The 26,178-nt window shown below is 44.4% G+C and overlaps 1 protein-coding gene and 1 long non-coding RNA gene across 2 annotated transcripts; one reads left to right on the plus strand and one right to left on the minus strand.

Moving 5' to 3' along the window:
- Positions 1 to 1,976: 1,976 nt before the first annotated feature.
- LOC121800888 (transcription factor bHLH140-like) lies at positions 1,977 to 21,417 on the minus strand. Its single transcript, XM_042200380.1, is given in 10 exon segments — positions 1,977 to 2,068; positions 2,717 to 3,023; positions 3,298 to 3,468; positions 17,831 to 18,392; positions 18,539 to 18,799; positions 18,935 to 19,193; positions 19,196 to 19,291; positions 19,294 to 19,423; positions 21,158 to 21,282; positions 21,375 to 21,417. Coding segments are annotated over 10 exon segments (2,046 nt in total).
- Positions 21,418 to 24,306: 2,889 nt separating this feature from the next.
- On the plus strand, positions 24,307 to 26,122 carry LOC121799246. The gene is made up of 2 exons (XR_006050221.1): positions 24,307 to 25,743; positions 25,832 to 26,122. It is a non-coding gene; the product is annotated as an uncharacterized LOC121799246 (long non-coding RNA).
- The last annotated feature ends 56 nt before the right edge of the window (positions 26,123 to 26,178 follow it).

The following is a 26,178-nucleotide window of genomic DNA, read 5'->3' on the forward strand; positions in this document are numbered from 1 at the left end:
AGATTGGTAGGTCGCCATGGAGGCACTGATGATGTTGAGCTCGCTCTTGCCGCTCCCCGCCGACTCCTGTTCCTGGAGGTAAATCCCCTGTAACTTTTGGATTTTTCCGTTGTCTATGAAGATGGCATTGCTCACCATACTCTCATTGCGCTCAATGGTTCCCTCCAGTCGGGCGGCATTGTACCGGCGAGAGATGCGAAACCAAAACCTATCCTCGGTTTGGTTCGTGCCAACCTCCGGATCTTCGTAGACTTCCATATAAGCCTTAAACATCATATCCATCTCCCTCGGAGTGTACGGGGTGCGGACGTGAGGATCGCCACCACGACCCATGACACAAGTGCTACGAGGAGGAGGAATAGGAGGAGTTTGGGAGCCGCCGCTGCCTCCCGGAGTTTGGGAGCCGCCGCTTCCTCCTGATCCTTGTTCGGGTTCCAACCCGTATCGCCCATCGGGGGCATCTTGCTCGTCCACCGGGTAAGGATGGTAGCCACCCGGAATTCGAGAACCTTGGGTTTGAGGAGGGTCGAGAATTCTGTTTCCGGACTAGGGAACCATTCGTGGTTCCAACCACGGGAACCGGAGGAGTGATCGCCGGAGCCGGACATTTTTTTTTGCAAGAGTGGAGTGAAAGATTGAGAATGGATGAGAGAATTTAGACGAGAATTGTATAGTGTGGTGTAACATTTTTTTTGTGGAAATGGGGGTATTTATAGATGAAAAATGTGAATTTTAGGGAAAAAATTGAAAAAAATTAAAAGTGGTGAGAAAACGAATATATTTTATTGGGAAGTGGGAAAATAAATTTTTTTGAGCGATTTTTAAAAAAAGTGAAAATTCCCAACGGCTAAGCCGTTGGCTAATTGGGAGCTGCCACGTATCCCTGCTCAGCGGCACGGACGTGCTCAATGTATCGAGCAGCGCCGTTCCGTCGGCAGGAGTGCAGCTGCGGACGAGGCGTTGTCGCGCCGTAGGCACGGACGTCGTCCGTCCCATCAAGCATCGTTGGGGATGCTCTCCTTCCTTGCGGCCGACGTTGGGAACTACTCGGGCCGGCGTCGGGGCTACCCAAGTTAGTTGCGGCAAGCTGGGTAGCCACATCATCCGAGCCGGCGTCGGAAAGCGACCTCGACCGTTTGTTGGGGGAGCTGGAGGAGGTTGATAAGCCTCCCTTATACTTTGGATGCGTACGCACCTCCTGCCAAGCGTTGAGGTACTTGAATGCTTTGTAATAACAAGATTGGTAGGTCGCCATGGAGGCACTGATGATGTCGAGCTCGCTCTTGCCGCTCCCCGCCGACTCCTGTTCCTGGAGGTAAATCCCCTGGAACTTTTGGATTTCTTCGTTGGCTCTGAAGATGACATTGCGCACCATACTCTCATTTCGCTCGATGGTTCCCTCTGGTCGGGCGGCATGTACCGGCGAGAGACGCGGAACCAAAACCTATCCCAGGTTTGGTTTGTGCCAACCTCCAGATCTTCAGAGACTTCTATATAGGCTTTGAACATCATATCCATCTCCCTCGGAATGTACGGGATGCGGACGTGAGTATCGCCGCCACGACCCATGACACGAGTGCTACGAGGAGGAGGAATAGGAGGAGTTTGCGAGTCACCGCTCCCTCCCGATCCTTGTTCGGGTGCCCACCCGTATCGCCTATCGGGGGCATCTTGCTCGTCCACAGGGTAAGGACGGTAGCCACCCGAAATTTGAAAACCTTGGGTTATAGGAGGGGGCGAGAATTCCGTTTCCGGAGTAGGGAACCATTCATGGTTCCAACCACGGGAGCCGGAGGGGTGATCGCCGGAGCCGGACATTTGTTTTTGCAAGAGTGACGTGCCAATTGGGAGTTGCCACATCGCCCTGCTCAGCGGCACGGACGTGCTCGATGTATCGAGCTGCGCCGTGCCGTCGGTAGGAGTGTAGCGGCGGAGGAGGCGTTGTCGTGCCGTCGGCACGGACGCCGTCCGTCCCATCAAGCATCGTTGGGGATGCTAACACCTTCACCTTCATCTTCATCTTCATCTTCATCTTCATCTTCTTTAACTCTTGTCAGCATTTTTATTACTTCATTTTTTAGTTGATTATTATTGAATTTATTTGAATATTTGCAAGAACAAGTCTTGGACTTATTTATGTTTCTTGAATCCCCAAGATTCTGCCATGCATCAACCATTCTACCACTAATTCAATACACGCTCACAACATCTGTAATTTTTTTTGTAATAGATAAATAAATACATATTTAAATACCGTGTCACGATTGACTCTAATGTTGAGACATTTGTTTGTCATACATTACCGCTCTACCGCTTAGCAAACTCAAGAGACACAGGAAGTAGCTTCTATTGATACCCGTGGGGATGTCAACATGATACTAGAATACTATACAGTATTATTATGAAAAGATCTTTCGACCTTCAGTATTAATTAGTATTATGAAAAAGTTTGTATGGCCGTAAGAATATCCACATACTACAATAATTATGCGACATTGGATTATAATTACATTCACCCAGCAATAGTACCCAAAAAATATTCCATATTTTGACAGTACAAGCCTCCAAAGCATCAGCTAACCTAACATGCCTTATCTCACAAAAATCGACATTATTTTGATCCCAAAAAAGGGACCTCAATTTGTCCATAACAAAGCTGAAAAGTACTGAAGAGCGACTTGTACACACTGCTGGAATCAAGTTACTTATACTTTACCTTCCGAGGAAACAAGATAGCCATTTTGGATTAGTAATGTGAGGGGATCTTTACAAGACCGAAGATGGTTCTTGAACTTAGGCATGTTCGGGTTCACACTTAGACAACGATGGCAGCGCAATACCCCATCCAAGAAGCTTTCATTTCCCAATCTGAGCTCTCCAGCTTCTTCAAGTTGCTTAATCACATTCACTGAATCTAGGAAGAATGGAGTATTGAATGAAAGCCAATGTTTCTTGTTCTTCAGGTGAGTCGAGTCGAAGTCCTGGCTTATCACGTGTAGGTGCAGTTGCCGCATTGAGGGGATCTAGAATAAGGTTAAAATTTCCATCTCATATCACAATACTGAATCCCATGCAACTTCTAGTTTTCAAACTATGATATTAAACGATACATCTTCGAAAGGCAGACTTCAAGTAGAGAGATATTCTGAGGTAAGGTAAGATATTGTTGAACTGAAAATTAGATCTAAATGCAGTATAAAACACGTTAGATATTCCAGATTATTATTGACGACTTTCAAATGCACACCATGTTAAATCATCAATTCCAACCAAGATGGAGTTTAGAACATGGCTTACTGAATGGTATCCAAGGCGGAATTCCAGCGACTTATTTTCGAGAATGAGCTTTTCAGCCCATTTCAAGCCAACATCATGCATCTCTTTCAATAACGGAATATCTCCACCACGGACATCAGCAAGGCTGTCAAGCCCATGGCATTGTGCAATAACTAAGAGGTGTTGTTGTGCCTGCAGATAATAAAAGAAATTTTAGAAACATTATTGAAAGGACCTTAGGTGCGTAGGTGTCGTTCAAGCAAGGATATATCCTAGAGATCCTAACTAACCTAGACCTTGGTTTCAAAGATTCCTCAACCCACTTCTACTGATCAGTATAGTGGTGGTAAGGGTCGAATCCCACAGAGATGGTGCGTTCTTAAACTACCGCGGTGACAATTGGAAGATTTGGTTGGCTACCACGCTTGGGTTGAGTTTCTACCTAGGCTGGAACTTAAAGGAGGTGTTCTACTGGTCAGACGGTAAGGAAAACATTTGGAATGTAACTGTGTACGTGGAATGGGGAGACAATTTTGTAACAGAAAATATTTGGAAGGTACGTGTTTCTATTTTGGGCTAAACAGAATATTCAGAGTGTAGTGGAAGTTTGATGACTAGGCTGACAGGGCTTAACTAAAAGTGAAGGACAAAAGCAAAAGCATCTCGAAAAGTAAGTGGTCCCCTCCAATTGAAATAGACATCATCTTCTTCAACAAACACTTCCAAAATTCAGATAACAATTCCAGATTCAACACGGAAAACTCAGATTAACAACTCACAAACACAGATCCAAAACTAAGAAATCAAATCTGAAATCAAACACTGAAACTGGACTTCTGCATACTGGTCAACATGAAAGAACGATTCAGAAATTAAAACTAAGCTTTGCATGCAACGATCTACTTTCCGATCAAACAGTACTTGTTTATCTATCCTAAAGAAATTTGTTACGTAAACGGAATTGAGAGATTCAGCACTTTAAACACCGAGAAACTTTAGATCTAAGCTAACTAGGCAAGGGAATAAAGAAACACCACAATAAACGAAACGGAAATCAACTTCATAGCATAAACACGTTCGGATCTTCAACAAAGTACTTCAAAAGCAGAAAATATCCAAAGGCAAACAAGATCCAACGTAAGGAAAGCGAGAATTTAAAACTACGAAAGCAATGTAAAAGTGTTTTGCCACTCCGGGCGATGAGACTCTAAACTACGATCTTGCTGGCTGGAATGGACGATGACTGGAATTCTGGGAACATCTGAACGTCAAGTGATCATGGCTACGGCGAGGCAAGAAGCGGGACACGGCTGAAAGACTGAAACTACCGAGAGAACTTTCTACCTAAAGATGGTGGTGAATCAGTGAATCTGTATGTCTCTCTCTCCAATTTGGCTTCCTTTTATAGGGAGGCTACCCTTGATTTTAGGGTAAATCCTCGTTGCAATTTGACTTCTTTGCCCTTAATTGTGGGTAATCCGTCCCAGCTATCCGTCTTCTCCATCTCAAGCCGTTTTAGCACGAATACTGATCAGTATGAGATCATGCTGGCGCCTCCTTCACCTGAACATTCCGAAACTTCCCTACTGGCTAGAATGCTTAACCTGCACACTTTAAACAACTGTTTTTGCAAATATAATCAATTAAGCACATCATACTGACCCGTAACCAAGGCCTAGAATACGACTTATCAAACTGCTCACACTTACCACAGGCTTGTCCTCAAGCGTGAAGAACAAACAAAGAAAAGAATAAGTCGAATTCTAGCCTGGTTACTCCCCTGACCGACTCTACCTAACTTAGACTCTAAACTATGACGCAAAGAAAAACACAAACAAACACAGAGAAAAATAAACACATAAAAGACTGAAAACACATAGATCGGGCTATATTTTCAACCATCCCTCCCCTCTGGATCAGGTGCAATCCGGCCTTAGACAGCCTTGAACTTCTGCCACCCCCCTTTTCTCTTCCAGTCAGTATATCTGTTTGTCAAGATCGCCCACACTCTCGGCCCAACACTAGGTTCGCTCAGTCACTCATACCTCACCAGGAATGTTAGGACTGCATTCTCTCATTATGCTCACCACAATTGCTTCGGACTTAGATTCCACGAGCGGCTACTGAAGGACTTATAGGCTTGTAACGGGGTTGTTGGCTTGTAATGTTTTCGGTTGATGTTCCTAAGGCTCTAAGGTTCAAAATTTCTATTTTTATTTATGCGGGGGGGACTGTGTATATTAGGCTTCTGATCAGTTGCTTTCTTTAGTTGGCGTTTCTGGCTTTGGTCTCCACTGGTCAGTAGCATCTTGTGGCTTCGCCACCCTTATTCCTTCATTCATCTCTTTTTTGTGGTCAAATCTTTCTGACCATTTTCTTCATTTTCTCGGTTCCCTCTTTTTTTTTTTTCGTTCCTTCGTGGCTTTGCCACCCTTATTCCTTCTTCTCTTTTTTGGACTGGGAATGACTCCCTTGTCGATTTTCTTCTAACTTTTTCGCCCAGCTGGTTTTTGCTTTTCCGCACTTCTTCCTGGCCAGTAAGCTCCATTTGTTTCATGCCTTACACAGTCCCAGTCGGCTGGGGTGTTTATCTGGGTATATAAAAGGTTAAGAAGAAAGGGTTCTAAAGGCGGTTTTTTTTTTTTTTTTTTTTTTTAAACGGGGGGGGGGGGGGTTCCTACTGCCTTCAGTATTTGCTACCCGTGATCACTTCACCCTAGGCGAATTGTGGCAGCCTCTCTTTTCTTTCCAATATATGTGGAAAGTGGTTCCACTTTAAGGCTTATAACTCACATTTTTAGAGGGCTTTCGTGTTTGGCTCTAAGTATGGGCTTTTCTCTCATACTCACCTCATCTATCCTGACTAGGAGGTACTAACGGGGATGGTTTAGGTTTTCCAGCATGTCCTATCTCCCTCAATTCCCCTCACCTTCAGCTCAAGACGGTTGAGTTTTAAGCCCAATCACACACAACATAAAACTAGACCTAACAAAACAAAACAAAACAAAAGCACAAACACAAAGACTACACATATATACATACATCCTACTGGCCATTGCGTCCCCCCTCTCACTTCACAAGTGTCTGCCCTCAGATAAGGCTGTGAAGTGGAAAAGGTAATGGCCAGTACGATGGCACACAGACAACAAACAGCAAAACTAAAACAAAAACTTCTCACACTTAGACTATGGAATAGGCTAAGTGAGAGAGGTTTTATCACCTATACAGAGATCAACAAAACATAACCACAAACACATATATACAAACTCCTCACACTTAGACCATGCAATGGGCTAAGTGTGAGCTAACATGCATGCGACATAGAAAACAAAACAAACAAAACAACGAAAACATGCTCCAAAGAAACAAACCCTTAACTTCTCACACTTAGACTATGGAATAGGCTAAGTGTTATGAAGTGGGGTTTGCGCGCAAACACAAATTATACTACCTAAACAAAAACCAACTCATAACAACAATACGAAAAGTTAAAAGAAAAACTGAAACTTAAAAAGAAAAACTAACTTGGTCAGTAGGGGGGGTCTATCGGAGTCTCCTGCTCCTTCGTGGGGCAGGTGGTGCAGGTCGTTCTATCGGTTGGTCCTCCTGTTGGTCCGTCTCCATTCCAGCTTGGTTCTCATCATCCTTTGCCGGCTCCTCGGCAGTTGCCGGCACCTCGGCTTTCTCTTCCTCTTGCTCCTTCACTACGGTCTCTGGGACTTGTGGTTCAACATCCTGGCCAGCATGGCCGCTTGGTCCGGTATCCTGGGCTACACTGCCCCTTACTCTCATAGCTTCAGCCGCCCTCTGATGGCTCACCTCCTCTAGGATATTGTCGATCATGGACAACATCCTATTCATCTCCGTCTGTATCTTGTGGTTCTCCTCTCCTAAATTAGTCACGATCACTTCCATAGACGCTTGCCTCTGGGTCAGTATCCTCTGCTCCGCAGATTCCTTCAACACCCGTTCCACTACTGATGCCAATCGGATCATTTCTGCCCTCATCTGGCTGTTCTCCTCCGCCAATTCAGTAACCGTCCTTTCCAATAACGCGACTCTTCCTCCTGCCGTGGCTTCCTCACCCATTGCATAAAATTGCGTCGTCCCACCCTCATGTAGACCGCATTTGTCCTAACGAAGTAAGGTATGTCGAATAATCCCGGTGGCCGCACCATGGGCAGCGGAGACAAGTCTTCAGCCTCAGTGATAATGAGGTTGTTGCCTACGAAAGCTCCCAAAATGTGGCAAAGAGTGAGGTTTCTGGCAGGGTGCGTAGCGATCAAGTGGCACTGATATGCCGTCCAAAATCCAAGATGCAGCTTGCGTCCCTGTCTTGCGCACCAAAGGAGATACACCTCCGTCATTGAAGTGCGGACGGCTGAGTTAGATTGGCCCAGCAGGTTGGCATCAAGGTGGAGCTGTATTAGTCGCAGAACTGGATCATTGAAATGGATGGAACGGGAAACAGTGGACGCGAATTCTCTAGCGCCGGGGTGAGTAAGTTCAGCCCAGGCCTCCTGTTGATCAAAATCCACGTGCCTACGAGGGATACCCCTCTCCCTGTCTCTCCACTCAGAACTGATCGCTTCTTCCAATGTACACATGCCCATCCGACATGTCCACTCTATCAAGTTCATACTAAACTCTGCCGCAAACAATCTAAAATTAATGGACACTTCATCCAGGTCCGTTGTCACCTTAAACCGAAAGGTAGTGAAGAACTCCTTCGCTAATCTCACACTGATACGTGGATCCCCATTTTGCAGTAGCCACTCAAAACCCAAAGCATTTATATAAGCAAGGAATTGGTCACGAACACCTAGTTCATCCAGAGAAGGGTAGTGTATTACCTTGCCGCACTTAATTTCCTTGCTGCCATCGTCCAGACTCTCGAAGGTATCCTTCAGTTTCTGCTTCTCGAAGAGTTTCATCTCCTCGGCGATCTCATTTGTGAAATCCATGGTCCATCTTCTATATCGGAGCCTCTCCACTGGTGGGTGGACAAGCTCTCGGTGATCACCTGGGAGCGACTGTTCCCCATATTCCTCCTCTTCCACGGACTCATCACTATCCGATGCAGACTCCTCACTAATCTCATACTCACTATCACTCTGCTCTTGCCGGCTCGATGGGATCCTCTGAGAAGCTTCGGTAATCACAATTCCTGTGTTTGCTGCCCTGGACCTCTTTGTTACTGCTTTCTTCTGGATTGGAGCCTTCCCTTTCCTCTTTCTGGCTCGCTGATATTGTGCTTCTTCCTCCTGAGCAGTAGGTTGTGCAGGTTCACCCCCTGCCTTCGTTGGAGTGGCTTGTTCTTCCTCGCTCTCGATCTCTACTGGGTTCTCAGCCGTGCTTGTCTTGGCCTTGCTGGCTGCTCTTTTGCCCAGGCATCGCTGAGATACCCGCGTCTTCAGAACCAATTGCCGCTTCACTGGGTGGGGTTTTAAGACGGGAGGCGCCACAGCTTCCGGTACTTGAGTGTCTACGGTTGGTCTCTCCTCATCTACTTGCATTCGATCATCCCCTGCTTCCACTTGGGTATCAACTGGCTCTGGCCCTTTCTCTTCACTCTGTTCTTCCCTCTCCTCTTCCCCTACTGACTGGGATGCCTTATCCTTCGGTATGGGTTCTGTAAAAGCTTATTCATCCTCTCCTACTGCCCTCGATGCGAGGTCTAGACCCTCAGCCATTAGAGCAGTATCTTCCCTGCGATTCACCTCTTCCACTATTGATTCAAACTCCGTTTCCGTCATGAGGCCGCGCTTTTGGGCCGACTTATTCAGGTCGATCTCCTCCCTAATTACTTCTTGGCGAACCGCTTCCACTTCTGGCGTCTCCTCAATTCCTTCTCCCCCTTCCTGGTCTTGTTGCTCCCTTCTCAGCCTTTCCGCTCTTTCTTCTTCATCAGAGGCATAATAAGCCGCAATGGCCTCAAGATCCTCAAGTTCGGCTTCAGTTGGGGGGTTGCTTTCTTGGGGAATCATCGACGGAATCGGCAATGTAGATGAAATAGGGGTCAAGGGTTGCGTAGTGGTTACTGGCATGGTTGCCGCATGAGTTGCTCCGGCTCCGCTCCCTTGCCCTCTACCTTGGTTAAAATACTCTAACTCCGCTGCCCAATTCCTATTCGGATCCTGCAATCGGAGAAACTCTGCCATTGCATCCAGAGAGACCATCGGCGGGGCTTGTTGTGTTGGCGCGGGACGTTGTGGGTTTAGTGGTGGTGGTATTTCAAGGTTTCCTTCCTCACTGGTTTTCTTTGAGGGCGGTTTGATTTTGGTAGCAAATGCTTTTTTCCCCATGGCTGAAAATTAGGGCTTGTAAAGAGTGGAATTTGGTCTTGATATCTGGGAGAAAATGGAAGAAAATGAGGGTTTGTGATTTACACTTTCTTGAGAGAGTATGGGATAATATCTCTTGAAAAAAAGGGAATTTGAAAATGAGGGTTTGTGAGGGATAAAGTTTGGGACGGTCGTTTAATTTAGGCGAGAGATAGCAGTTGCAGGAGGTTACAACCGGCTATAGGGAGTTGCCGGTCGCGACGCTTGGACGGAAGGCGGTTAGGAATGCTGGCCCCTGATTGGCTATCGCGTCTACTCTCTCTGCTCCACGCCACTCCTGCCGCTGCCACCTGCAAAAGCTGCATAAGTCTTAATTCAAAATTTCGTCTTTTCTCGAAACCTACCATTACTTGCCTAATAAGGGAAATAATTCAAATGGGCTCTTAAATTAGAATTGAAATAGCACCAAATAGGTAGTCTCTTGGTCAATGTGTACTCCAAATTAAATTTAAGGCCCGAAAATATTTTTGGATTTTCTTAGAAATTATCTGACATGCAAAGACTAATTACGTATTTACAATATTTACACCTTTCTTGGGTAATTTGGAATCCTACTTGGCCAGTATACGCAGAAAATTATCAAAATGGAACTAGCCATGTGGAATTCCAAATTCCTATCTTACTGATCAGTATGAAACCAATGTAAGTGTTTGCAGTGGAATTTCATCCACTACACCCACTTCGCTATTCTCCCTGAATATTTTCAACCTATGTCCATTTACTATGAAAGGTTCCGAGTTAGGAAAACTCCCTGAAATTTCTACTGCTCCATTGGATCTGAGTGCAGTTATGATGTAAGGTCCTGTCCATTTGGACTTGAGTTTCCCTGGCATAAGCTTCAATCTTGACTGGAAGAGTAGTACTTTCTGGCCAACGTGGAGCTCCTTAGTTCTCAGATTTCGATCATGCCACAGTTTGGTTCGCTCCTTGTACCACATGGCTGAGTCGAATGACTCCAATCTAAGTTCCTCAAGCTCCTGCAGCTGCAGCTTCCTTTCCTCTTCGCAGGCTGTAGCATCCATATTCACTTTCTGTACTGCCCAGTATGCTCGATGCTCGATCCCAACCGGTAAATGGCACATCTTCCCAAAAACGATCCGGTAAGGGGACATGCGGATGGTACGGGCTGGAAAGTCTATGGTGCACACCGTATTTCTTCATTAAGGCTTCAATTGTGCGATTACAGAAGTGTGTACCTTGATCTGATATGATCGCCCTTGGAACTCCGAACCGGCTGAAGATATGACTCTTTAAGAACTTGGCCACCTCCTTTGCTTCACACGTACTTGTGGCCTTGGCTTCTACCCATTTGGAGACGTAATCTACCGCGACTAGGATATACAGATTGCCATAGGACGAAGGAAAAGGCCCCATGAAATCCATTCCCCATATGTCGAATAGCTCGCAAACTATTATGGGTACCTGCGGCATTTCGTCCCGGGCAGATATTCCACCGGTCAGTTGGCAACGCTCGCAACTTCTGCAGAACTCGTACGCATCTTTGTTGAGTGTTGGCCAATAAAAGCCGCTATCCATAATCTTCCTTGCCGTCTTCTTGGATCCGAAATGTCCTCCGCATGCTAACGAATGGCAGTGGGTTAGAACATCCCGCTGCTCCCAGTCAGGAATGCACCTTCTTATCACTTGATCGGATCCTACCCTCCATAGGTAGGGGTCGTCCCAAAAGTAGTATTTTGCTTCACTCTTGATCTTCATTCTTTGTGCCTTGGTAACACTTGGTGCTTCTGGAAGTTCTCCAGTTACTAGGTAGTTGGCCAGGTCCGCATACCATGGCTCCTGCCCTACCTTCTCCTTTCCTTTTGCTGTATCATTCTGACCAGTAAGTTTGTACACTTCTTCCCAATCAATTTTCCTGGGCGCAAAAATCACCTCACATAAATGTTCCTCTGGAAACTTATCATGCACTTCGTCACTGTTTCCATCTTGCATTATTCTGCTCAAATGGTCTGCCACCTTGTTCTCGACTCCTCTCTTATCTTCCACCTCCCAATCAAATTCTTGTAACAAGAGTACCCATCGGATCAAGCGTGGTTTGGATTCCTTCTTGGCAATTAGATACTTAATGGTTGCATGGTCAGTATATACTATGACCTTGGATCCCAACAAATATGGCCGGAACTTCTCGAAAGAATACACCACTGCCAGCATCTCCTTTTCAGTGGTATCGTAATTCCGCTGGGCTTGATTCAAAGTCTTGGACGCATAAAAAATTACGTACCTCTTCCCATCGATCTTCTGACCCAGCACGGCCTCTACCGCAAAGTCGCTGGCGTCGCACATTACTTCGAAAGGATGGTCCCAGTCAGGAGCCCGTATGATAGGTGCGGATATCAGCTTTTCCTTGAGAAGATTGAAAGCAGCCTTGCATTGCTCATCAAAAACAAACTCCACGTCATTTTGAAGTAGCCTGGTAAGGGGTTGGGCGATTTTGAAGAAATCCTTAATAAATCGTCGATAAAATCCGGCATGCCCCAGAAAACCCCTAATCCCCTTCTGATCAGTAGGGAACGGTAATTTAGATATAACGTCCACCTTTGCTCGATCCACCTGGATTCCCCTTTCCGATACCACGTGTCCCAGAACAATCCCTTCGGTGACCATAAAATGGCACTTCTCAAAGTTCAAAACCAAACTCTTCGCTTGACATCTCTCAAGAACTATATCCAAATGATGAAGGCAAGAATCGAACGAGTCTCCGTAGACCGTAAAGTCATCCATGAATATCTCTATGCAATCCTCAATCAAATCAGAAAATATGCTCATCATGCAACGTTGAAACGTACCTGGAGCGTTGCATAGGCCGAAAGGCATGCGCCGGTATGCATAAATTCCGAATGGGCAAGTGAAGGTGGTCTTATCCTGGTCTTCAGGATCCACGTAGATTTGGAAATATCCGTTGTACCCATCCAAGAAGCAAAAGTACTTCTTCCCAGCGAGTCGCTCCAACATCTGGTCGATAAAAGGCAGAGGGAAGTGATCCTTCCTTGTTGCATTGTTCAGCTTGCGGTAATCGATGCACATTCGCCAACCCGTGACTAGCCTCGTTGGAATCAGCTCATTCCTCTCATTTTGGACGACTTGGATTCCCGACTTCTTTGGAACCATGTGGATCGGGCTGACCCACTCACTGTCTGGCACTGAATAGATAATCCCTAGCGACAACAACTTCAAGATTTCCTTCAATATTTCCTCTCGCATGTTAGGGTTTACTTTCCTTTGGGCATCTCGATGTGCCTTTGCTCCCTCTTCCAGCCTAATATGGTGCATGCAGACGTCGGGGCTAATTCCAACTAAATCTGTAAGACTCCATCCAATCGCCTTCTTGTTCTTGCTCAGCACGGTCAGTAGCCTAGCTTCTTGTTCCTTCGTAAGGCTGCTGCTGATGATCACTGGATAGGAGTTCTCACCTCCGAGGAAGGCATACTTCAAATTCGAGGGTAACTTCTTCAGCTCAACTTGGGGTGGAAGTGTGTCTTCGGTTAGGGGGTTTTTCTCGGACTCTTCCCCTTTTTCTAAATCTCCTTCTGATGGTTCTTCTATACTGACTGGTAGCTGAGCCCCTGCGGCTCCTATGAACTCCGACTTTTGACAAAAATCCTTGATTGCTCCTTCAATTTCTTCATCGGTCAACCCCTGGCTACTGATCAGATCACACCATGCAGCAGCTTCTACGTCAGCCTGTTCATAAACATCTAAAGCCTGGAGTCTCTCCTGCAATAGTTCGGTCTCAAGAAAATCTTGGACTAAAGGGTCAATCACATCAACATAGCATAGATTTTCAGAATCAATAGGTTTCTTCATGGCATCATTTATATCAAAGGTAAACTTCTCCCCATGAAAATCAATGCAAATAGTCCCCTCAGCCATATCCACGATCGTCTTGGCCGTTCTCAAAAATGGTCTTCCTAATAAGACTCCACTAGACTCCCTCGCTTCATGCTCACTCATTTTGATCACATAAAAATCAGCAGGGTATGTAAAATCATGCACTCTAACTAATACATTCTCTAAAACTCCCTCCGGACTTATGCACGACCTATCAGCCAGTTGGATCAATACTCTAGTACTTGACAGCCTCACTCCCTTCAACCGGTTATAGATAAACAATGGCATGACATTTATAGACGCCCCCAAATCACACATTGCATGTTCGACCTTCACATCTCCAACAGTTATTGGTAAGGTAAACATACCTGGGTCGGCTCTCTTTGGTGGTAACGTCTCTTGCACTATTGCTGACGCTATCCCTTCCACCATAATCTTGCCATCTTTCTGGGCTCTCCCGGCTATGAAGTCCTTTATGAATTTCCCGAGAGGGGGTAGTTTCACGGCTTGGAGAAATGGTATGGTGACATCCAACTTCCCAAAAATCGACAAATAGTCCACCGGGTTCTCTTTCTTTCTCTTTGTAACAAATCGGAATGGGAATGGTTTCTCCCCTTTTTTCTCATCTACTTGTCCCTTAGCAACCTTCTTGGAGTCTTTCCGGGGTAGTTCCTGAGTCTGGGCTTCCATTCTGGGCTCTTCCCCTCGATGAGGTTCCTTCCTGGTCAGTAGGGTTTCGGGTTCATCTCCTACAATTGGTGTAGCATCCAAGAAGAATGGATCCTGCATCTGAGGCATAGGCCTCCCTAGTTCTTCCGCTGAAACGGTATCGCCTCCTATCTTCGTTCCATTAGATCCTCCACTAGGTCGTTTGGGTTGAGGCGCGTCATAAGTAGTTCCGGTCCGCAACGTTACCTTACTCACATTTGCCTTGTCGGGCATTTGGACTGTAGATGGGAGTTTACCTGCATTTCCCTTCAAATCCCCCACCGAACTGGCCAGTTGGGCTAACTGCCTATTCATCATATCCATGTTCGCCTTATATTCTTTCTGGGCATTTTGCATCCCCTGCACGACCTCGTTATGGGATTGCAAGTCTCCTTTGATGCTCTGTTGTGACGCTAGCATTTCACCCATCATGTCCTCAACGGACCTCCTTGGCCTGTTCGGATTTTGGAAATGATTCGGCCCTTGGTGTTGATAGTTCTGGAAGTTTTGCTGGCCTTGATTAGGCGGGTATTGGTTATACTGGGCAGGAGGGGCGTACTGATCTTGAGGATATTGATTCTGGTGCTGGGCTTGAAACTGATTTTGGTTCTGATGGTGTTGGGGTGCATGATTTGGCTGATTTTGGAAACTGTGGAAGTTTCTCTGGTGGGGTGGTACATAAACAGGATTCGGGTTTTGGCTTTGTGGGCTTTGATTTTGGGTTTGTTGGTTTCTTCCTGACCAGTTGGGCTGGTAGTCTGGGTTTGCTAGTCCACGGTTAGGGTTTTGGTTTGGATTGGGGTTATACTGGTTTTGTCCTTGGTTCTGATTTTGGCCCCCGTCTCCCCATCGAAAGTTTGGATGATCCCTCCATGGTGCATCCCGTTGTCTACCCTGAATCCAATGCCCACTGGAATTGAAGTACCCCGCAGCATTGACCTGTTCCACATTCACGTAGTCACTAGGCTGTTCATAGTTCGGCCCTTGATTTCCCTGTTCTGCACCTTTGTAATTCCCAGCTGGGGGAGGTGGTGGGGTGCTTTTCTCGATCGCACTCAGAAGTGACTTCTTCAGCTCATCCATCTTCAAGTCCATTTTCTGCTCCAGTTTATTTTCCTGATCAGTAGACGAGACAACAGCAGCCCGCTCTCGGTTGTATCCTTCCCTTGAATGGTCATACTCTTTCTTTGCATTTAGTAGCTTCCTTAGGACTCTCTTCGCTTCGCTGACCCGTAATTGTGTGAAGCTTCCTCCTGACGATGAATTTGCTAGATCCTTGGTTACCGCGTTCATACCTTCGTAGAAAGTATGATGCACTTCAATGTCCGCCATGCGATGGTTGGGACATGATTCCAAAAGACCCATGTATCTTGCCCAATAATCGCTCAAGGGTTCATCATACCCTTGCTTCACATTAGTTATTTCCCTTTTCAGCGCGCTTGTCTTTGTTGACGGGAAAAACTCGCCTAGGAATGCTGACTTGAAATCGGCCCAAGTCTCAATGGAGTTGGGGGGCAGGCGCATGAACCAGGTGTTGGCTTCCCCCTTGAGCACAAATGGCAAGGCCTTCAACCTATAATCATCCTCATTCGCTCCTGCTGGTCTCCTCTGCGCCCTACAAATTTTACAAAACTCATGCAGAAACTCATACGGCCCTTCATAGCTCTTCCCACAGTATGTAGGCAGAATCGCGATCACATGAGGCTTCACATCGCAGGCGGTTTGCCCTGGAGTGACGACTATGGCTTGCGATGGTTCTCCCTCGGTATGCGCGTTAAGGGTACCGATCTCTGGATCCTCATCTCCGTTGGCGGCCATCTGAACTGGAATGCCTTCCAACAGTGGTATCTCCTCTGGTATTGGTCCTTCTATGTTGTATTGCTCTTCGTCGCTACTCGAACCTAAGTCAGATAAAGCCGTCGACAACCCGGATCGAGTGGTTACGAGTATCGATCCTCGCTGAAGTATCTTCGGCCTCCACTGGTCAGGAGCCGAACTGCTTCTCATAAACTGAAAAGAAAAGAAAAAAAGAAAGGTTATGCACAATATATACACCGAAGTATCACTCACAGTAATTGCAAATAACGCTATCCATCCCCGGCAACGGCGCCATTTGAAAGGACCTTAGGTGCGTAGGTGTCGTTCAAGCAAGGATATATCCTAGAGATCCTAACTAACCTAGACCTTGGTTTCAAAGATTCCTCAACCCACTTCTACTGATCAGTATAGTGGTGGTAAGGGTCGAATCCCACAGAGATGGTGCGTTCTTAAACTACCGCGGTGACAATTGGAAGATTTGGTTGGCTACCACGCTTGGGTTGAGTTTCTACCTAGGCTGGAACTTAAAGGAGGTGTTCTACTGGTCAGACGGTAAGGAAAACATTTGGAATGTAACTGTGTACGTGGAATGGGGAGACAATTTTGTAACAGAAAATATTTGGAAGGTACGTGTTTCTATTTTGGGCTAAACAGAATATTCAGAGTGTAGTGGAAGTTTGATGACTAGGCTGACAGGGCTTAACTAAAAGTGAAGGACAAAAGCAAAAGCATCTCGAAAAGTAAGTGGTCCCCTCCAATTGAAATAGACATCATCTTCTTCAACAAACACTTCCAAAATTCAGATAACAATTCCAGATTCAACACGGAAAACTCAGATTAACAACTCACAAACACAGATCCAAAACTAAGAAATCAAATCTGAAATCAAACACTGAAACTGGACTTCTGCATACTGGTCAACATGAAAGAACGATTCAGAAATTAAAACTAAGCTTTGCATGCAACGATCTACTTTCCGATCAAACAGTACTTGTTTATCTATCCTAAAGAAATTTGTTACGTAAACGGAATTGAGAGATTCAGCACTTTAAACACCGAGAAACTTTAGATCTAAGCTAACTAGGCAAGGGAATAAAGAAACACCACAATAAACGAAACGGAAATCAACTTCATAGCATAAACATGTTCGGATCTTCAACAAAGTACTTCAAAAGCAGAAAATATCCAAAGGCAAACAAGATCCAACGTAAGGAAAGCGAGAAATTTAAAACTACGAAAGCAATGTAAAAGTGTTTTGCCACTCCGGGCGATGAGACTCTAAACTACGATCTTGCTGGCTGGAATGGACGATGACTGGAATTCTGGGAACATCTGAACGTCAAGTGATCATGGCTACGGCGAGGCAAGAAGCGGGACACGGCTGAAAGACTGATACTACCGAGAGAACTTTCTACCTAAAGATGGTGGTGAATCAGTGAATCTGTATGTCTCTCTCTCCAATTTGGCTTCCTTTTATAGGGAGGCTACCCTTGATTTTAGGGTAAATCCTCGTTGCAATTTGACTTCTTTGCCCTTAATTGTGGGTAATCCGTCTCAGCTATCCGTCTTCTCCATCTCAAGCCGTTTTAGCACGAATACTGATCAGTATGAGATCATGCTGGCGCCTCCACCTGAACATTCCGAAACTTCCCTACTGGCTAGAATGCTTAACCTGCACACTTTAAACAACTGTTTTTGCAAATATAATCAATTAAGCACATCATACTGACCCGTAACCAAGGCCTAGAATACGACTTATCAATTATTATCATTTCTTTCACCCTTTTTCTCCTTTTCATGCACATATGTATAAAGACAGATAAGTGGATATTGAGGACCTTTGGATAAGAATCCTTTATCACTACCACGTGATCTGAAACCTCAAGCACAACGTCCTTATGATTGCCAGGACTCGTAGCAATCTTGTGAAGAGCTTGGGCCCATGGGTTCCAAGTCTTAGTAGTGCTGCCTTGCTCAGCCTGATTTTGATTATTCACACCAGATTTTGATAGTGGAGAGCTTGAACCTTTACTCTTCTTGTTTTTCTCAGGCATAAAAGCTGCTGTTCTTTTGCCATTTTGATCTTCGTTACCATAGGACTTCACTATAGAAACAAAGCCTTCAAACAGTGATGAGTAAGCTTCGCGAAGAATCTTGCATTCCTTAGTATAATCGGCTTTGAGACAATCGGGTCGCTTGGGGTTCATATTTGGTCCAAGAACATGGATAACATGGGTCACACCTTCTGCACAAAACCATGGAGAAGATGAAGGAAGTGGCACGACCACACACTCCCCTGCTGCAAGTTTTTCAGCTCTTTCCTTGGTTGCAACTTCTAACTCGAAGCCTGCGGCTTTAAAAACAGCAGCATTTACTCCTCCACCTCCTGGTTTTATTTCCCTGCACAAAATAAGATTTCAGCTGATCTACCTAACATACGAACATGGATAAATCAGCCTGCAATACTAAAACCGTCCCGAATATTTTCATTCTAATGTATTTGTAAGTTCTCTTCTCTACCAAGAATAATGATGTAGCAGACTCACCGGTTTGTAGGGTTAGCAATTACGTTGCAGATTAAACTTCCACAAGACCGGAGTTGAGTTATATCTCCAACAAATGTAGAAAACTTGTTAGAGTCAATATTCTTCTTCGCAGCCTTGGTCTTAACGAGGGACAATATTTTCGATCCATGAGATAAATCTACCATATATTCCTCAACTTTCTCAACAATAATATCAGATGCTTTTTCAAGATCAAATTGAAAGCCTGCAGTAGAAATGGATGGAAACGCCAAAGTTGGAATGCTGCAAGAAGCAGTAGAACCTGAAGTAGAGGTAGTAGCATCAACTTTATCACACTTCCCCTTCTTCTCAAGAGCATCACCTGCTGTATGAGAACCCGTTTCCGCTCCCTGATTGCCAGAATCTTCAGGCACAGACTTAGCATTTCCGGAGGTATCTTGTTTCTTGAAAAAGCTCCTGATCCCAACTTGAACCTTGGAATCCAAACTCTTCTGACCAAAACAACCAGAAGGAAGAGAATCACACAGGCTGAGAGAACCATACAATTTGATAGCTTCTTTCACATCTTTCTCATTGTAGCAAAACATAATTCTGTTAAACCCTTCACTCAGTTTAGGGAGCTCTTTCTTTGGCGCCATGTGATTCACCACTTTAGCTGCTCGACCACCTTGTAACTTCCCTCGTGCCCACTACGCTTCACAGAACGAGAGATACAGAGTGAGTTTGGAAGATCAAGCACCACGGCATGTTTCTCTGTTTCTGAGCCACCGAGTTGAGAAAGTCTGCCCTCTGCTCTTTGTCAATGTTACACCTGTCTATCAATACACTCTTACCATCTTCCAAAGCAGCAGCTGCAACAGATAAACACATGATTTTTGTCCCACTCTTGCCATTATTGATTACATCCTATATCAAAACGAAACAGCAAAAAAGGTTCACATAAAAAACAACACAGAACACATGTCACAAGTAATCAATCCTTCCCATTACAAGCCATTCGTGTCTTTTAGAAACATAGATTAAGAAAATTGTGTGCTTAAAATAGTATGACCCCACTACCTTGTACTAATACACATTCAGTTTTTCGTAATTATGCCCAAAATGAAATATGAACCACTTATAATGTGTGCCAATTTATGCTACTCTCGAAACATAAAAGGAAGATAAAAACTATTATGCTCTTGTTTGCAATGGAAAAGTATCAAAGAAGATGAGAGAGCAGTACAAATTTAACACATGGTAACTTTCAAAATACATGTAAAGGTCAATGTTATCAAATAGCGGATATGGCGGCGCCATGGCGCTATGGCATGGCGTTCGGTGGTGGAAACGCCAAAGCACCATGTCCGACATTTGACAACATTGCGTGTGTACTGCATTTAGGAATAGGGCAAGAAACATGGTGGTTAGAGTGGTATATTATGCTTTATTAATAGTTTAAAGTGTTTTAGATGTTATATTTTTAATATTTTTTAATTTTTGAATTATATATAAATATATAAGTATTATTTTATTTATTTAATTTTTGACCGCCATATCCGCCATACTAATACGCCATATCCTACGCCATATCCCTGTGGCGGTTTTTAGGCAAACCGCCATAAGCCGCCATACGAGATTGATAACATTGGTAAAGGTATAGAAGATAGCAGAGAGAGAGAAATGAAGAGATTAGCTTATTTCTGTGTACTGAATTGTTGATGTAAACACACACTACATTTATATACTCATGCATGGGCTGAATCACATGGGATAAAAGCCAATATGATTAACATCTCAACCTCCTAAGTGCCTAGCTTATTTAACTTAGCTCAAGCTCTATTCAATAATCCACATCTACAGCGCTGGATTTCAACAATACATTGAGGCAATTCATCAAACAATTACAGCGCGCCGACTTTAACAGTTAGAGCAGAGTACAAGGGTGATGGTTGGGCGAATTTTTGATGGTAGTAAATGCAGGTAATAAATATAGATCACGACACAAGGAATTACGTGGTTCGATTTACTGAGGTAAATCTACGTCCACGGGAAGAAAGGAGGGCAAGATTGTATTGCTTGATCTGGTTTACCAGCTTACAAATACAGACTTGCTATATGATATTTGATGTCTAGAGAGCTTTCTTTCTCCTCGCCTAGTCTATCTGATCTAAGTTCTATTTATATATTGAACTAAGATCGTGGCTTGCATCACCACTAACTAGGTCGTGGCTTACATCACCACTAACTAGGTCGTGGCTTACATCACCACTAACTAGGTTGTGGATGTCGTGGAGGTCATGAGATCCTGCATGGGTCCACTATCTCTTTGTTTGGTCCGCTATCCTGCATGAGATCCTGCATGAGTTGACACCACTAAATAGATCGTGTAGTGGAGGTCGTGGAGGTTCTGCATGAGTCCACTATCTCCCAGTTCGGTCGAATACTGAGACCGAACTGCTGAACTATTGCCGAGCAGCTTTTGCCGATCTGAGAGTAGAGCTTGATTGGTCGGCTTTTACTGAGCTGTAGGCTGGGGCCGAACTCTTTGGTAATGCCGAACTGATACTCTTCCTTGGGCTTTGGGCTGATGGGCCGTCACTGCTATTGGGCTTGTTTAGTACGTACCCCATCAAAGGGCAATGCGCAATGTAGGTCTACCTGGCAAACGCGGGTCCAGGGGCGACAAGAAATTTTCGCCACTTCCTCGCAAAAGGTGGATTTTCCACTTCCCGGTAGACCAATTAATACTAGTATGATTTGCTTCAGTTTTTCCCCCTTTCCTCCTTGAAGCAACCAAAATAATAAAATAAAATTAAGCAGCAGTCGCAATGTTTTGATTCATCGAAGCACAACGTTGTAATCAACACACATATACCTCCAGGCGGTGTATTTCCTCGATCAATTTCCACTGATTCCATTCTTGATCTGTGTCTAGAGAAGCCAAACTATGCGATTTTCTAAAAGCCCGAAAGTAATAAATTAAAAGCACACCTAGCTGTTGTTTTGGGCTTTATTAGAAATGGGCCACTCACCCCTTAAAAGGCCTCATAAGGGGGAGGGTTGTCCACACTTATATAGATTAGATGGGATCTTCACCAAGTCGATGTGGGACAGAATTTAGAGAATTTTAACACGCCCTCTCACGTGTGGGCCGGAAAGGACATCGGTCCAGAATTTAGAGAATTTTAACACGCCCTCTCACGTGTGGGCCGGAAAGGACATCGGTCTTCCATTACGTGGGTAGGCAATGCAAGAGAAACCATCATCGATGTGGGCCGGAAAGGACATCGGTCTTCCACTCGTGAGGTAGATAAGAGATAAAGAGAAAACCATCATCGACTTGGGCCCGCTCTGATACCATATTAGAAATGGGCCACTCACCCCTTAAAAGGCCTCATAAGGGGGAGGGTTATCCACACTTATATAGATTAGATGGGATCTTCACCAAGTCGATGTGGGACAGAATTTAGAGAATTTAACACGCCCCCTCACGTGTGGGCCGGAAAGGACATCGGTCTTCCATCACGTGGGTAGGCAATGCAAGAGAAACCATCATCGATGTGGGCCGGAAAGGACATCGGTCTTCCACTCGTGAGGTAGATAAGAGATAAAGAGAAAACCATCATCGACTTGAGCCCGCTCTGATACCATATTAGAAATGGGCCACTCACCCCTTAAAAGGCCTCATAAGGGGAAGGGTTATCCACACTTATATAGATTAGATGGGATCTTCACCAAGTCGATGTGGGACAGAATTTAGAGAATTTTAACAGGCTTTGACTCATAAATAACTCAGAGGTTGTATTTTTGTCTTGTTTTATTGCGTTTCTTCTCTTCTGTTTTCCTTGGACGATAGAAAGGCGGCGGCGAGAAATTTTGAAAGGAAATTTTGAGGAGATCTAAATACTCCCTCCGCGAAAATTAAGAAAAAATTGGTAAAAGTAATAGAGAGGGATAGAATGATACTTAAAATAATATTAGTGGATAGTGGGATCTACATTATTAAATTGATACTTCCTCCGTCTCATAGAAATATGTCATTTGAAATCGACACGGATTTTAATGCGTAATTGGTAAAGTAGGAGATAATGGAAAAAAATAGTTGAAATTATGTAGTGGATAGTGGAATCCATAAATGACAAGGTAAAAGAGAATGGGAAAAAGATTGTCATAAATGGATATGGACTATTTCTATGATACTGACGAAAATGGAAAGTGCACATATTTTTATGAGTCGGAGGGAGTAGTTTATACTGTTATCATGCGCAAGAGATTTAGCTTTTAAAATGTACTACTTCCGTCATAAAAAATTAGATAAACTTGTAAATGACATGTGTTTAAATGTCAAATTGATAAAGTGAGAGATGACAAAGAGTGTTTTCAGAATTTATACTTTTGATTCAACTTCTTGTAAAGTTGTGTCACGATCACATCTCCCTAGTCAAAGAAAGTGTAGCTATTTCGCGACTAAATCTTACTGAATTGTCTCAACTCATCATAGGATATGCATAAATCACAAGGAATATTGTCTGAAAGTGAGAAAAGGTACAACCATACTAAATCAGAGTTTCTGGGGCATTGTCTTTACTAGGACAAGTTCTTAATTTGCGCAACGGAAGAGTACCAAGACAGTGTAATATGTATGAAGACATACTACAACAACTATCTCCCTGTTTATTTAAGCTTCGGTCCCAACACCTCCTCTGCATCAAACGATCAACCTGCACATTAAGGAAAACATTATGCAGGGCTGAGTACTTGATATACTCAGTGGGCTCATGCCGAAAACATTTTCTCTTTTAGTTGTCAGCCAACTTGAGTGAATACGGGATTTTACTGAAAATAAGTCCCGGTCACTAAAATTGTTGATTCTTTCTAAAAATAGACTACAGTCATTTAAACTTCTCATGATATACCATATCTAATCTGTGTGAACCGGGAATGTGGCCACATTCCACGATCACTGGACCGGCCAACGCTGGCGCTAGCACACGGTCCCTGAGTGTACACTAGTCCGAGTAGGGTTTACGGCCCTACTGGGACCCGAATTCGATTAAACTGGTTTGACATAGCCAAATAGATAGGCAATCATAAAATCAAAACTGGGCATGATAACTCATTCAAAATAATCATATTTTCACATAAAACACACTTGGAAAGAAAAGAAGAGCCCACCTCGGCTGCTTAACTCTTTCAAACGGGCGCTTCATGACTTGGGATTACTCGTCGTGCAAAGACGTTCCTTTATAACAATTAATATACTTAAATTAGGCTTTAAGTAATTATCTATCTTGCATGTATGCATGCCTAAGCGTGTGCTTATTATTTTATTTTCTTCTTTCTAGATTTAGAAATCTTAAATCCTTAATTAAATCGGCGATTTAATTTATTCGGAAACTGGCCGAGCTGTTCGGGTACAATAAATTCCCGATTTATCTTAAGTATTTTAAAATACTTTTTGTGACTAAAGAAATTCTCTTCCATTCATTTATTGGGTACTATTTCAACACGGTTTAATAATTTCTGTTCTTCCGTGGCTTAGGGAATTAATTCCACTATAATGGCTTCAACCAAATTAATGGTCTAATTAAATAAATTCTCAGGCCCAAAAAGGAATTTAAATTATTCCAGCCCAGAATATTTATTTCTTAAGCGGTTTCGGCCCAAATAGTAATTTATTTTTTTCCGGCCCATGATGTTATCCTTTTTTCTTTTCTTAGCAAAATGGCCCAGATTAATTTAATTGGCCCAACTTCAACAATTTATTTATTTGGCCCAAATGCTTTAAGAAGTTGGGGAGGCCCAAATCTATACCCCTATGCCATCCGTCTCTCTCCCTCATTTCATCTTCCCAAAAATCCCCAAATTTCAATCCAAAACCTAGCTTCTCGGTCGGCGCCTCCTCGGCGAGTTCACGGTTGTGCTGAGGGGTTTTGGCTTCCCGTCGTCGGTCTTCCCCTTCTCGGGTCCCGCCGCCAGCCGTCGTGTACTCACGTCAGTGGAGGTCCCGCCGTCGCCTCCATGCTGTAGGGAACGGCTCCACGACGAAGACATATGCGGCGGCGTTTCCCTCCGTCGCCGGTGGCCTGCCGCGACGTCTCCCTCTCCCTTTCTCTCAGGGAATCACCGTCGCCACTATCCACGCCATCCAGCGGCTTGGAGTTAGCAGAGCAGGCGTCGCTGCTGTTTCCGGGGTCTCGCCGCAGGACTCCCTCCGCCGGCGCCTTTCCGTCGTCACCGCCGCTGTCTCGACGTCAGCACCGCCATCTCCGACAACCCCTAAAGCTAAGTCTCTTTTCATTTATTACTTAGCTTATGTTATGGGTTCCATTCGGCAGAAGCTAAGTGAGCTTAGAGTTAAATTCTTCTTTCAAGGTTACATTCTTACTTGGTGATAAAGTTTCAAATCTTAAAATGTTTGCTATATTCTTTTCGTGTGGAGTTCACTGGGGTGAGTTCGGTTCTGGTGGAATTTCTGCTATTGCCAAAGCTTTTATCACCATATTTCCAAATTCTGAGCTTAGATGTGCTACCTGAAGTAGTAGTAGGGCGTACTACTGCTTTACTAACTTCATGTTCAGGCTTAAGCTATGAGATGATGGTGTTGAGGTGGAAATGGTTTAACTTTCCCTCATCTTGGGCATGCTACGTACTGACTAGAGGCCTATCATGCTATGCTTGAGTTCTCATCTATGAATATGTGTGATATGCTCTATCACTTTGGGGAAAAGTTGATTACCTATTGCAGTTGCTTCGGTTTCTGCCTCTGACTCGGCTCTTCCTCCCTCTCTTTAGCTGGTTGTTGCTATTGATTGTGTTGTTAAGGGAGGAAGAGCTGAGGGGCTATTTATAATGGCTGCCTAACTGAAAGCTGCAAAAATGGCTGATGTACTTGGCTGGAGAAGGTAGTCCTTGATGGACTGGATTAGCTGTTTCTTCTGCAGCAAGATCGCAGGGTGTACTTGTGAGCTGGATGAGTCTTTAGTTCCTGGCTATATTCTGATGCCATAACCGATTTTGGTGCTTTGTGCTACCTTGTACCCTAGTTCATTCATGGGTTTTGTCTCCTTTTGGCTGGTGCACAACAAGGGGTGGCATTGTGGGGATGATTCCCAGATGGTGGTAGGTCTTAATGGAGGGTACGAGCTGCAGGAATTCAGCCTTGCAGAGTGTAGCGACTGAGATGACATGCTGTTGGCTGAACTTGCTCCTCTCGGCCCAGCTCTCACTCACTTTTCGGAAAGGTAATACTATCTTTCCCCTTTCTAATGTGGCTGTTTAATCACTCTATCTCTTATGCATTTTCTTTGGCTGCTTGTATGTTTCTGGCAGGAGCTGAGGCCGGCTACCGAGGCTGCCCTTTCCTCATGGTCTCGCCCTCTCGGCTTGTCTGAAATTCTGGGGCCGAGACGGCCCAGTGGTGGAGGTCGACGTAGTTGCTAGGAAATTCAACAATGTAATAGTGTAGTTCGACTTAAAATTTCTTTCCAACATGTTCGCAAAACTCGATACTAGTTGGTGTGTCTTTCTTTTCTAGCATTTGAAATTCATTAGTCTTGAAATTCTTTATATTGTATTCATTTTTATTCAAGAAATAAAAATGCTCTTTCATTCTTCATCAAATTTCTAGTATTTATTTCATAATTCTTGAGAATCTATGTCTCAGCTATTACAAGCTG

This window comes from Salvia splendens, chromosome 4, assembly GCF_004379255.2.
Source record: "Salvia splendens isolate huo1 chromosome 4, SspV2, whole genome shotgun sequence".
Taxonomy (NCBI): domain Eukaryota; kingdom Viridiplantae; phylum Streptophyta; class Magnoliopsida; order Lamiales; family Lamiaceae; genus Salvia; species Salvia splendens.